The sequence below is a fragment of the Phallusia mammillata genome, unplaced genomic scaffold (assembly GCF_965637545.1).
Source record: "Phallusia mammillata unplaced genomic scaffold, kaPhaMamm4.hap1.1 HAP1_SCAFFOLD_133, whole genome shotgun sequence".
In the NCBI taxonomy this organism is placed as follows: Eukaryota; Metazoa; Chordata; class Ascidiacea; order Phlebobranchia; family Ascidiidae; genus Phallusia; species Phallusia mammillata.
Genome location: NW_027648877.1, coordinates 1 through 13636, shown reverse-complemented (window position 1 = coordinate 13636; position 13636 = coordinate 1). Strand labels below are relative to the sequence as shown.

The 13636-nt window shown below is 35.3% G+C and overlaps 1 protein-coding gene across 2 annotated transcripts; it reads right to left on the bottom strand.

Moving 5' to 3' along the window:
- Positions 1-1125: 1125 nt before the first annotated feature.
- LOC145207660 (uncharacterized) lies at positions 1126-5763 on the bottom strand. Of its 2 annotated transcripts, XM_080078739.1 has the most exons (6): positions 4611-5763; positions 4440-4532; positions 3894-4124; positions 3235-3462; positions 2738-2995; positions 1126-2608 (listed from the first exon to the last, which is right to left on the bottom strand). In XM_080078739.1, exons 2-6 carry the CDS (start codon positions 4474-4476, stop codon positions 2484-2486), a joined length of 879 nt encoding a protein of 292 aa, XP_079934865.1. In that variant the 5' UTR covers positions 4477-4532; positions 4611-5763; the 3' UTR covers positions 1126-2483. The 2 variants fall into 2 exon arrangements, with proteins under 2 accessions (XP_079934865.1, XP_079934864.1); XM_080078738.1 differs by having other exon boundaries at positions 4440-5763.
- Positions 5764-13636: the final 7873 nt, after the last annotated feature.

Sequence of the window (13636 nt, the reverse complement as noted above, 5' to 3'; positions counted from 1 at the left end):
TTAGAATTATTAGAAAGTTTTCCATCCTTTGGGTTATACTGCACAATTGACAAAAGGACTATATATGTGTCTTTGGAAGAAACTCAAATGACAACATTCAAAAAGAAAAGGACAACCACACAGTTGCCCAACTTAATGTTTGACATTTTTTATTTGTTTGAGGCTCATTTACATGACATAACTTGGTATATGGGTATTTAATTAGGTTAGTTTTGAAACCCACACAAATACTTGATGTGATGCCCTAATTTTAAGTTTGCTAAAACATTCATGTTATTGCTTCTGACTTGCTATTGTGTGGACCAGGTGGCTAAAACGACCTACTGTAGGAATATCATAATACACCAAAATATCATTAGATGCTTTTGCAAAATTTGTAATTGTTTCCTGACTAATATACAGAAACTAGATGATTGCCATTATGAACGAAAAAGGTGTATGTTTCATGTGGGATTGCAAATAAATAAACAAACTAAATCTGGCGTGAACAATTAGAGAGATAAAGAGACTGAAACAGCCAGAAAGAATATTAGGATAGGGAAAATATTTTTTTGAGACCGCTGTGGGCATTCTGTATTATATTTTTGGTAAAAAATATGTACAATGGTAACAAAACGGGTTTAGAAAAGGATAATACTGAGATGTCATGAAAAAAATGATGGATGTGCAATGCAAAAGTATAAGTTCTCACCATTTATATAGGCATCAGTTATTTACCACTGCATTTGTTTGAAACCACATTGTATTTTCAGTTATTTTTGCCCTGAAGGGTCATATTCTGTTCAGTTAAAAAACTTAATCCACTGCATTTAACAAGAAAAATAACATACCTATATAAGTTAATTGATTTGCACAGAACACTATTTAAAATAAAAATGCAGGGAAAGATATATAATAATTATGTAATTGGGACAAAAAATTGTTTGTGTGAAAGGGACAGAAAGACTTTTTTAGTATGAAAGGGAGAAATTTTGGCACCTGCACATTTTGACCTGCACATTTTGACCTGCACATTTTGACCTGCACATTTTAACCTACACATTTTGACCTGCACATTTTGGCACCTGCACATTTTGACCTGCACATTTTGACCTGCACATTTTGGCACCTGCACATTTTGACCTGCACATTTTGGCACCTGCACATTTTGACCTGCACATTTTGGCACCTGCACATTTTCGAAAAATGTGCGCACATTTTAACCTGCACATTTTGGCACCTGCACATTTTCGAAAAATGTGCGCACATTTCGACCTGCACATTTTGGCGCACATTGTGCAAATTCTTGCCGTAAACCCTGTTGTCTTGTCAACACTGAAAAGGATGCAAACTTTTCTAAAGAACACCATTATTTCCAAAAAGACTTTTCTAAGGAACACCATTATTTCCAAAAAGGGCACTTGCAGTAATAGCACTAAATAGAAAAAAAAACAGTTTCTTAGTTGTCATTTGGAAATCAAGGAAGAAGCTATCATTTATTTTGCTCAAACTATAGCTTTACGATTCATTTTGGTTGTAAAATAGAAGCACAAGGTTTAATAAGATGTTTTAAATTTAAGTGAGAGTGTTGTAATTTTCAAAGCATGGAGAGTATTGTACTTCAAAAAGGAATGATAAGCTATTTGCCACTAAATAAAGCAGCAAGTTTAGCAGTTAAGAAACTTACAAACAATTAATAGAATTGTACACAAAAATTAAGAAAAGATGTTGAATAAAGATTTGACACAAATGTAATGTGGTTGTTAAATTTGTCAGTTATGATACAATTAAAAAGCTTTATGGCTAGTTTTTTTTTTGTGGCAATATTCTGTGAAGTGTCATAGAATATGTTAAAAATGCTGACTGTGGCTATAAGTTACTGACTTAATAGCAAGTGTGTTAGTTGGTAGTCATTGTTAACCAGTTTTACTTACATGTTGTCCAATTGAAATACTTCGACCTTTTTCGACTCATTTATTAATTTTTTTTTCTATGTACTGTTGTTGTGTTTTACCGTATTTACAACCGCTTCGTTTCGAGTCTGTGTCACGTGTGTTTTGTCACATTATTACTGCATGTTATCGAGTTTGGTCCGTCGCTGTGCAAGTAAACAAAATTCCCCAATGATACCGTCTGCTGTTTACACTTGTGTACATTATTGGGTAACAACCATTACGTCACAATGGAGTTGCTAATTAAGATTTGTATTACTTGTTTTTCTACTCAAAACAATGACTAGAAAACTAGAAATGTGGTTTTCCTATATATTGCCAACTTATATTCGTTCAATAAAGGCTAAACATTGGAGCAGCACCCCCAGAAATTTTAGTCACGAGCCGCAACTGGTATTAGTACATCGTTACCTTATTTGATTAAGTTACAAACGCAGTAAAGTAACTAACGCAAACATGAATTGGCAATAAAAACTTAAAAAAGCTCAATTAACAAATACAAATCAACGAGTGTATGGCAAGTTTGAGATTTAAACCATATTTGCATTTTGCTTACATATTAACACGTATTATCGTACCAAGTCTATTTGCCGTGTCTCCACCGACTCCAGGCCAATATTCCCCCGTCGTTTTGACAGTTGCAATTGTTGTTTGCGCTGAAGCAGATGTGGAAGATTCTGCGTGAAGCGAATAATATAACAGTAATTAAAATACATTAGCCAAAACATAAACAAATTTACCACGAATTGCCTATACTAAACATTTATTACTGCTTGACAAATTACTTTCTTCCCTTGCACTGTTACCTTCTGCATTAGAAGTGGACGTTACATCTTTCATATCCTTGTTGGTTTCACTTCTGAATGATGTTGTCGCATTTTTGGTTGCTGATAGTAGTGAAGAGGTCGAGTGTGGTTTCAACGACGATTGTGTTGCTATTTTTGTTGTTGTAATTGTTGCTGTTGTTGCACTTGCAGTTGTTCTTTGCTCTTTAGTTGTCTTTGTCATCGACATTTCTGTGGTTGTATTTGATCCTGATGTCGTTTGCAATGAAGTAGTAGTTTCTGTAAATGTGGTTTGATTACAAAATACACTAGGTATTGTGAGATACAAGTACATTTCACATCGACCTATTAAATTTTATTTAGTTTGCAGCTCCTTAATATAGGGAATTTAGTGTTTATACATCTGAAAAACAAATAAATAAATAACATTAACTAGCCATCATGCAGGGCAAAAATAAAAGCTAACTTCAACATAGAACATTGAAATCTGGTGAGATTTAATCAACTGAAGTCATTACCTGTTTGACTTGCGTAAGCCTGTTTGCTGGGACAACCGCTAGGAAATGTTATGATTGCATAAGTGAGCTGAATCTCAAAGTTACAAAACTCTGTATTCAACTTCGGTGGCCACGATATGCTTTTGTTTTGACTCTGACAACCAGGAATTGTGACGTTACAATCGAGATTCTTGACGTAACTTCCGCAGAATGCAGACGTCAATGCTGAAGTTTGGGTCAATTTTGCGCCTGCAGTCAGTGGAATAAAACGAATAACCATTGCAATAAAATACGTTTGGAGAAACTTAGAATTGTATAAAAAACAAGAGTTCAAGCGGCAGAATTATTAGTGCAACTCGTGACGACAAATCGGTCGTATTCGCTAGTATAGCCATCAAAGGGCACCCAGTTTGTTGGAAGTATCAGAGTCTCCCGTCACCAGCTGCACTGATGAGACTTTATAGGTCGAAACAGTGTGCATTGTCTGCAGTTTATCATTTATTGGCTCGATGCTTTTACAAGAAGAGTTTAATTGTTCTAATCACACAAAAAAAGCGTTAAAAACAAATTTCTTGCGTTTATCTATTGCTCAAGAAATATAAAACAATTACCCAAGACTAATTACTGCCAAGTCACCAAGCTTTACTCAAATTAGCAGGAATTGGAAAAATAAAACTCACCATCAGGAAATTTAATGATTGCAATTTTCTTTCCAGAATTATAAAAGCTGAATGTTGGTTTCAACTGTAGCACAGTAATGGACAGAAGGTAGTTGTTTCCTACATCGGCTGGAGGATTAAAGTTCCATGTACACAACTCTTCATGTGTCGCTTTGTGTGATAAAGTTCCATAGCGTCCCACAATGTTTCCAGGACAAACAGCAAAAGATGTCGACGTCGTTGCAACAATTACTGCAATAAATCCAGTGTAAAATTAAACAAGCTCTTTGCCTGAATGTCTTTCAAGTTTATATAAGACATACAACAGTTGTAGAATTCAAACGCATAACACACATACTCATTTAATCATTCACACCTATGATTACACTGTAAATGTTACAATTAATCATCAAAACGTTTAGGTTTAAACACAGTTACAAAATTGACAGCAGATTAAAATTAAATGATCGAAATACACAGATGGTATTTTATCAATAGCAAAATAGAACTTAGATTTTAGAATACAAACTTGAAATAAAACACTTATTAAACGTTTACAGTACTTACACAAGAGTACGTTCAGAGTTTGAGGTCCAAACAACATTTTGCCGTTATACAAAAAATACCTTCCACAGTAACAAGACCGCCGCGATACACCAGCTATTAAGCGAGAACAACTTCCGTTAATTGAACACAGGATGTTTATGTTGTCATAATTAGTGCAAGCTCAGTGCAAACCTTATAGCGTAATTCATAAACTTTTGCTTCCCCCGTAAAAGTTTGCGGTGGTATGTGAATCGTGTTCTTTATGGTCGAGGAAGATAGTTAAAGTCAGAGTGCTGTTTCTGCCAATTTGCCCTTTCCTCTAATATTCACAGCCGTGCCTCACTGTGAGAAAAGCCACATTAGCATAAGAATCACTTCCCGCCATATATCACGGTTAATTCCCGCCATCTCGTGACAGTGCAAGAGGCCACACTAACGTCACAGTGACGTGGAAGTGACGTAAGATTTGTTTATCATAAACTTTATTAACCTTTACTGTCAATGTAATAACAATGTACAACGGACAAGATATAATAATAATAATAATTTGGAATTTAAACGACGAGTGAACATTTGGCCTACGTGGACGAAGTTCAAAGACAATACAAAACGAAAATATGCAAGAACTTCCTCAGCAACGGTATCGAACAAATACATCTAAAGCAAAAACATAGGTTGGGGTCCCAGACAATTCGTCGGAAATAATTTCTACGTTAACGTTCTGCTGCTTACATTGATTACCGCAAGGTTGACCACCGATTTTCGCAGCAATGAGTCATAACTTCATACAGCATGCATCTTACGGAAATTTCCTTAATGTTTCGCAACAGTGTAACAATACTCTAGTCTAAGCTTCTCTAACATTCCGTTACAGCGCCAAGACAGCTGTGATATAGCTTTATAACTGAGTTATATGAGTTGCTTGTCTCATAAGTTATTTACCTAGCCTGCATACTGTAAACTTGACTATGTGTTACTTCAGCATAGTAATATGTAATGAATTAAAAAGCGAGCGATGTAACGTAATAAAATCATAACCCCCCAAAACTAGTTTTCAAAATATATTTTTTTTGGCGCCTATAACGTAACGTAAGCTTAGAACTAGGTATTAAATATACTGTACAGTTACACAATCAAACACACAATACAATTACAAGCACATATATTGAAATATCAATTTATCAGCAACAGACAAAGTCAGAACATGGACAAGGAATTTGAAGCCATTTTTTTACAATTAAGGTAATCGACTATTGACCATTGGCCCAAAATATGCTGTTTTGACACAATGACACGATAAAGCCTTGACAGGTCAGACATGACAAAAAACAATTCAATATACATCAGGTCAATTAAAAACGATAGATACGTAGTCAGTTTATGCTACATACAAGCAAGATAAAAACAATTGCCAGCATGTGTTTTTTTGTCCCTGAAGGACAATCAATCAATTTTGTATTTATTTGTTTCAGCGCCAAAATATGAGTAAGGCAGATGACAAAACTGTAAACATGTAAATTAGGCATTGAAACAAAAAGGGTGCAGCTGCAGCCACAATTGGCTATTTTTAAAAGCTGAACCTATCTATTTGTTTTTGGTGAATGCTTGTAAAAAAATAAGCAATGCGTTATAAGTGTTTTTCTTGTAAATGCACCAAATAACTAACATGAACCTTTGTGAAAATACGGCTGTGAAAATACGTTCGCATTTCTTCGGGCAGCAATTGTACGCTTGTCTGGCGGGTAACAGGCAACGTGTGAATGCGTTTTGCCCACAACGAACCTGCCGTTAACATTTTGGATTTGTTTTCGATAACACTGGCCAACACAATTTTTGGTGTCTTTAATGTTAAAACTGATATTGACTAATTTTGGGGTACTGATTTCAAAAATCATTACGGTTTTCTTCAATCAGGTCAACTTTTTAAGTTATTTACAAAACCAAAATTTATGACCACATTGGTTCAATGACTTTAAAATCACGCTTTTATATGTTTGTTAAAGTTTTGTTACATTAAACACATCAATTTTCTACAGTGCAGTCGGTTTTATAGCATAAACATGTGTTCTATGCTGATGCTCTGTCTAAAAATGGTTGGTGTAGGCTAGTGGTAACTTTAAACTATAAGTGTTTTATGGAGTGATTTCAGACTAGGAAAGCAAGGTGGTAAAACTAAAATTAATAGTGGCTAGGTCATCTATAAGGTGTTGCATGAATTGCCAAGATGTTTTATTCTAGATTACTGGTGAATACCCATAGAACACAACTAAAAAGAAAAAAAAGATCTGTATCAAATGTGCATATCTTGCACACTTAGATGTGACTTTGGGGGTTTAGGACAAGCAATGGGCTCCACTTACCTAATGTTGATTGGAATATTACAGTAATGGACAAAAACAGTAGAAAGATACTAACATTACTAGACATAGTACAAAACTAAGTTATTAAGCGGTCTGAAAAATTCGGAACGAAAATGAGTATAAAGCTACACTTCCCTTAAAACGTAGGGGATATAAATGACGAGAATTAAGCTGAAAGGTTCCAACAGGATATCAGTAAAACGAAACGTGCCAGGGAAGAGGGAATAATGTGGTCCTGGCTAATTACTGTTGGTAAATTAAACGGGACTATATTGCTGCCAGTCATTTCCAAAAGTTACAGAAGTACATGTGTATGGTAGGCCTATATCCGATATACCTGACAACTTACAAATTTGAAACCTTTTTTTTTTGTTTTTTTTGTGGAATTTTGTTTGTTAGGAGTGTCTACCTGTTACATTTAAAATTAAATCGAAACTTTGTTCTTGCAATAACGGTAATTCCACATAAAATACTCAAAACCAGTTTCACTATAGTGTATACATATAGATTGTTTTTCAAACGTGGCTGTACCATAACATTGAAACTAGACGTGATACAGATCAACCGATTGCATTTTTGAAATCAGGGCACTCAAATTAGTCAAAATCAATTAAAACATTACTGACACCAGTAAAAAAATATTTTTTTGTTGCCCTGTGTAATTAAGTTCAGCCCGTTTGATTCCACCAATTTGCGAAATTTGTCTTGCCAAGGAAAACACATGTGGTTTTGACGGGATTAAAACCCATAACCTTAAGAACGCAAAATGGTGTTAACCGTTTGGCCATCTTTTCTTGAAAGATTATAAATCATGCATATGTAAAGTTACAGCAGCTGCAATGATCAACATAAAATATCTTTTCCTAGCAAACGCTGATAAATCTGCAAAACATGAAGGAAGAACTTGATCAACGTTGAAGTAACTAGAAGACCGACAAAGCAGATTTTTTTAAAACAGAAATATTAAGAGTATTGAAAAGGTCAATATTTTCGTTAATTAGTTAACTTTAATTGGCCACGTTAGATACAAAGATACTATGTTTGTAATAAAACATATGACGGGTACAACTTCAAAAAAATTGGGCTGAAAGTAAAAATGGAAAGTAACATAACAATGTAGACACCCTTGTAGTTTAAAAACATCCCAAACCATATTTAATTTACCTGGGGCTTGTGACTTGGAAACTTCTGCAAGTGAAGAAGTGAGGCTGATGCTTGGAGTGGTGGTGGAATTGTTGGAAATACCAACCGTTAAACCCGCCTTGTGGGTAACGGTGCTCCCTGTAATTGAAAAAGGTTTATTAAATAACAAACTACATACAGTTTCCTACTAGTATTTGAAATGAGCAGTATTATCCATGTACATTAAATCTCGCGCATTAAACAAGCTTTTTCTACTTTGCTCACGCCCATTAGATTCGCAAAAAGTCGGTCCTATGCAATAAAACGTATATTGAAAGCGAAACAAAATAAAATCCTATGTGTGTCTTAACATCTCAACATATGCCAACCTTTTAGTTTAGGTGCGGTCGTCAAATTCATTGGGGTAAGTTTACTGCTCAACGATGTTGTCAAACCAATGGACGTTGCTAATGATGAACGAGCAGAGTTTGCAGATGTCGGTATTGTTCCTCCTATCATCGATTGTGTTTTTCCTGCTGTTGCTGTTGCTGTTGCAACCGTTGTTGACATTGGGACCGACATTTTTGTAGCTGCGACTGATGGTGATGTGGACGTTTTGACTGCGGAAATGGTTTCAACAGCTGCTAAACACGATTTATTAAAAAGTATATTTGCATACGTTGAAGAGAGTAGTGTGACGGTGCTTCAACCAGCATTTGGCAGATAATTCGGCAGATAAGCACATTTGACCTTCGCCTTAATTGTCTATTTGACTTTTTTTGACGTGGATAGAGAAAAATGTTGTTTGAAAATGTACCTGTTTGACCAATAGAAACCCGATTGTTTGCACACGTAGAATTTTTGGGACATGCAATAATTGCGTAAGTTAATTGGATCTCAAAGTTGCAAAATTCTGTGTTCAATTTCGGCGGCCACGATATGCTTGTGTTTTGACTCTGACAAACAGGCATTGTTACGTTACAACCGAGATTCTTGACGTAACTTCCGCACAATGCAGACGTCGAAGTTGTAGTTTGGGTCATTTTTGTACCTACAGCACAGAAAGTCATTTCGATATCAAGTGGATTAAATAAGAAAATACAGCACACAATCAACATGAAGAAATCTAAACAATGAAGACACTAAATCTGTTGTTGTGTTTGAAAAAGAATAAGTTACGGCATCACTTTCATATTTCTGTGGAGATTTATTTATACTTAAGCCGATCGATGCTGAGAAAATGTTAACGCAAAAAATGCTACGTCCCCAAACAATATCACTTATTCCTGAGGGATTATAATTGTTTGTCACTCTTGAATATATTTAGGTAATTTGCAATGTTGTCCAAAGCTGTTTATGGTAAAACAAATGACATGTATCTTATGTTTTTAGTAGTTTGTTCTCTATTTTGACGTTTTAATTTCTGCAAATCTAAAATAACCTCACCATCAGGGAACTTCATGATTGCAATTTTCTGTCCAGTCATAAAAAAGCTGAAAACTGGTTTCAATTTTAACACAGTGATTGAAAGAAGATAATCATTGCCCACATCTGGTGGTGGGTTAAAGTTCCATGTGCACACTTCCTTCTTTGTCGCTTTGTATGAAAAGGTTCCATAGCGTCCCGTGATGTTTGCAGGACAGGCCAACGAAGCTGTTATATTTGCGATAACTGCAATAAAATAAACCGTAAGTTTTACTGAGACGTTTGAAAGACACACTACGTACAAAAACTTATCCTAAAATCGAAGTTTTCTTCACCTAAACACAAACGTTTCGGTGGTTGTTTGCCGATATATATTGTTTACCTAATGCATTTATAGTCGTTACAACAGAATTAAAGCAATAAAACGGCATATTATCTCCATTACTACAAACAACATCATAACTTAATGGTCATTCTACGGTTTTTAATAAAAATACGTCTTGACAAAGTATAGTACTTACACAATAGCAAGGTATTTGCTTGAAGTCCGAATATCATGTCAGCGTTCAACGACAATCACATTCAGAATGACATCCACACTGCGACAACGACATTGATATTATGTTAGCCAGCATCCGTTGTTTTAAATCAGGATGTGTTTGAGGAAACGGTTTGCGTAAGCACAACACATGACATTAACTTGCGCACAGCTGAACATACTCTCCACTTACACTTACTATTGGTTTATCATAACATAACGATAGTTCGGAGAACTCAGAGTGGATTTGACGCTTTCTGGGCCGTTAGTTTTAAATCCTCTACGTGGTTCAGTATCGCTTCCCGTAATTTGTCATAGCAAGTTCCTCACACACATAACTGCGCAAAAGGTTACTGGCTTCACGGTTACGTATGAATGACGTGCATTGTTTATGTTGTAAATGTCAAGTTAAGCTGTAATCTAAAATAGTTAAGCCAACTATAAGTTTGACTTTGTTTACTTTCTGTACCAAAGTATTGACAACAAATGCAAATAATTTATTAGACAGTTCTACGCAAGAAAGCATGCGAGTAAATGTTTCTTTAAACGGAATTTCAAACACACTGTACAATTTGTCTCATGAATTTGGAAATTTCTCAGCAACGAGTATTATAAAATTAAATGTCGTTACAGTTTTAGCAGTTATGATAACAACTACTCTGACTTTGCATTGACAGGAAAGTTGTTGACATATTTCATGGCAAGCGCAACACAAAAATAACAATAACTACAGCGTACATTTGCAGTTCTCGTATAAATTTATCCCGTTACATGTTTTAAAATGTTGTTATTCATTTGACACACACGTCTATTAGTATAACATTAGCGGATGTACACGGCTGCTACCACAGTTGCTGTTGACAATATCAGAAATCTTTTCAAAGTAGCAAGCGCCAATAAACCTATAAAAAAACAAAAACAAATTTACCAGTAATATAAGATTCACACAGCCGTTGCAATTCATAGAAAACGTGGGGCTTAAAACAACGTGTTATATGATTGAAATTAGATGTTTTTTAGCAGAAGGAAACAACAATCCCTTTATATAGTTGCACTTACAGCAATTACAGCAATGATAATATTCCGCACACTCTATATCATCCAGACAACACAATTTACGGTACCTGCAGCTTGGGAGCTTGTTGTCATACGTGGAGGCCACTGATTGCTTATTTCCAGCGGTTTGTTGCAGAGATGTGAAAAGCGTTTCGCACATCTCTTCATTGGTGGGTGGTTGCTTGCATAAATTTGACACCAAAGGCCTGACTTAAAATTTTCTCCCTTTGGAATGTTGGCCTGTAAACCTGCAAGTATTTTAATCATTAACTTATAAACAGTTACTTGTGTGTAATGCATCTACTGTACTTGAACAATAACACTATGTTATTTATGGTATTAAGTGTAACATACATTTGCATGTATTGCCGCAGCTGCCGCCGTTTTGTAAAGTTCAACGAGATATTCTGACAAATGTAATTTCAGTATTGATGCTTACTTGTGTTAAAAAAAAACTTTCAAAATTGCTGCAAAAACACATGCAATTAAAACAAACCAGACCACACCGCAAAAAATGTAATAAGCTCACACTTAGCTCGCCTGTCAGGTTTTTAACTGCAACGCGCCTAAAGCACAATATTACGTTTTCGATAAGTTAGATATCGTTGACGAACTGACGTGACAAAATACGTTTGCCAAAATATCGAAACCAGGTTTTAACGAAATTCCTGCTTATAACGAAAATGTTGATCATTTTTTTCCAAACGTAACTCATTTAAAAGCCTATTTCACTGCAACATGATTTTTCTTAAATACAAGTTAAATTCCGTTATTATTAACAACATCTTGCCTACTCAAAAATAGTCTGGTTTGTTTAGCTTTTTAATTGACGCATTTAATACAACCACAATTTAAATTTTAAACAGTCAAGCTCACCACTTGGCAAAGTGAACACTTCCCCTTGCTGTCCGTTCAGTGCTTCATGTTTGAAAACCGTCAATGCAAACACCACATCTGTTCGCTCTGTGCCATTGAAAATCCATTCGCAAGTTTTCAAGCTGTCAGCGCCGGTGTAGATATACCTTGTTGTTCCGTTAAAACTATCTTCAACAATCGTGCAATTTGTTCCTTCCGCACAGCTGATGCAAAACACTGCAATTTGAATTTACGATTTATACAAGGACAAACAGCAAGTTGCTGTATAATAAAGCGCCTTAAATAGTCTTTAGATAAGTTTACGGTTCCATAGACCAGCAGAACCAATGCAGTCTGATTAACAATTGTCTACAGAAATTAAGGCTACACACATAGTCAAAATGTATGCTTATTTGATTATTATCATATCATCCAACTTATACTTATACCAATCTTGAGATTTACAATGAGATTACAGACTTCAAATTTTAGTGTACGCTTCACAATTACAAACTTATTGGCATACGCACCGACTTTTAATCAGTTTACTGCGTATTAAAACAACAAACATTTTAACTTTACAAACCTGAAATTAGTAGAGAAAATAGAAACAGTAACAGCATTCTTTTCACTTTGGTCAATCGGGGTACAGCTACCCTGACCACAATGGCAATCTTTCTGAACTTAAAACGTCCATCACTGTATTTGTCAGTCAGTTTAAACCAGCCATTTTTGCATAGGGGTTAAGTTTTTCAGAGATCATCTTAATTGTCATGCTAATTCAATGCTCGGAATATGCACGGTGAACATTGTGCATTTAATGTATGCAAAAAAACTGCTTTTCTGTGGATGTACAGTATTTATGGCTGCAAATGACCTATTGGTTTTTAAGCAGATGCGGAAGTGCTATGACCTTCGATATGTGTGACATTGTGAAAGTGGGTTTAATACAAGGTGCATTAAATACCTTGCCTAATGTCCATCTAAGTCACAAGATAAAGACACTAAATGGAAATGCGCGGATCGTAAAAGGTCTCTCTAATGTAAAGAAACAAACAGTAACATACAATGCTATGATGCTCAAGTTATGATTTTAATTCACAATTCGAGAAAAAACTAAAAACGCAACTATTCACGAAATTTCCAACAACTTTCCATGTTTTGAATGAATATCAAAACAATAAACAATAAACAAACACTAGAGTTTACAATTTATACAAATCATTGTAAACAACTTTCTTATCAGTTGATGGATCGGCGGATTCGTAAATAACTTTGATTTCGTCTGGTTTCCCTCCATTAGAAATGGTTGGCAAAGTATCGGCCATGCTATAGACATAATTTGAATTTTTCTGTTGGAGATCTGATCGACTGGAATAAAGGAAATATCTCATAACCAGATAATACACGATTTTTTACCACTGCTTTACCTAGATTTGAAAACCATGAACAGCAATCCTGTGCCAGCGATTTAAAGTAAAATGGAAAGAACCACGACAACCCCGAGTAGAATTGATGAGCATGAACACGTTGAAGGCTCTAAGAAACGATGAAAGAATTTTGTGCTGGTTTTGTAACGTTCATTTCAATTAGCGACAGGGACATTTGAGAGACAAACATAAAACCAATGTAGAATACGAGTAAAAATAGATGTTTTACATGAAGCAATAACTCATTTACTGCGTTGTTAGATTATACCTTCAAAACCATTAGGCCTGTTACATCGTGCTGAAGTTTGGGTCGTAGTTTGGTCTGTTGGTATTTCTGTAAAACAAACGCCTGCAATTTGCGTCCAAAGTCCCAAAAGGTATAATATTTACCAAACACACAGCAGCACCTGACATCGAACTGAAGTCACAGTC

What these genes read in the sequence shown, in the direction of transcription:
- LOC145207660 (XM_080078738.1), bottom strand. Translation starts at nt 4,476, where the DNA reads ATGTTGTTTGGACCTCAAACTCTGAACGTACTCTTGT. An exon ending in AATCATTAAATTTCCTGATG is followed by an intron (nt 3,463 to 3,893) that starts GTGAGTTTTATT and finishes CACTGACTGCAG; the next exon opens with GCGCAAAATTGACCCAAACT. An exon ending in GTCCACTTCTAATGCAGAAG is followed by an intron (nt 2,609 to 2,737) that starts GTAACAGTGCAA and finishes CGCTTCACGCAG; the next exon opens with AATCTTCCACATCTGCTTCA.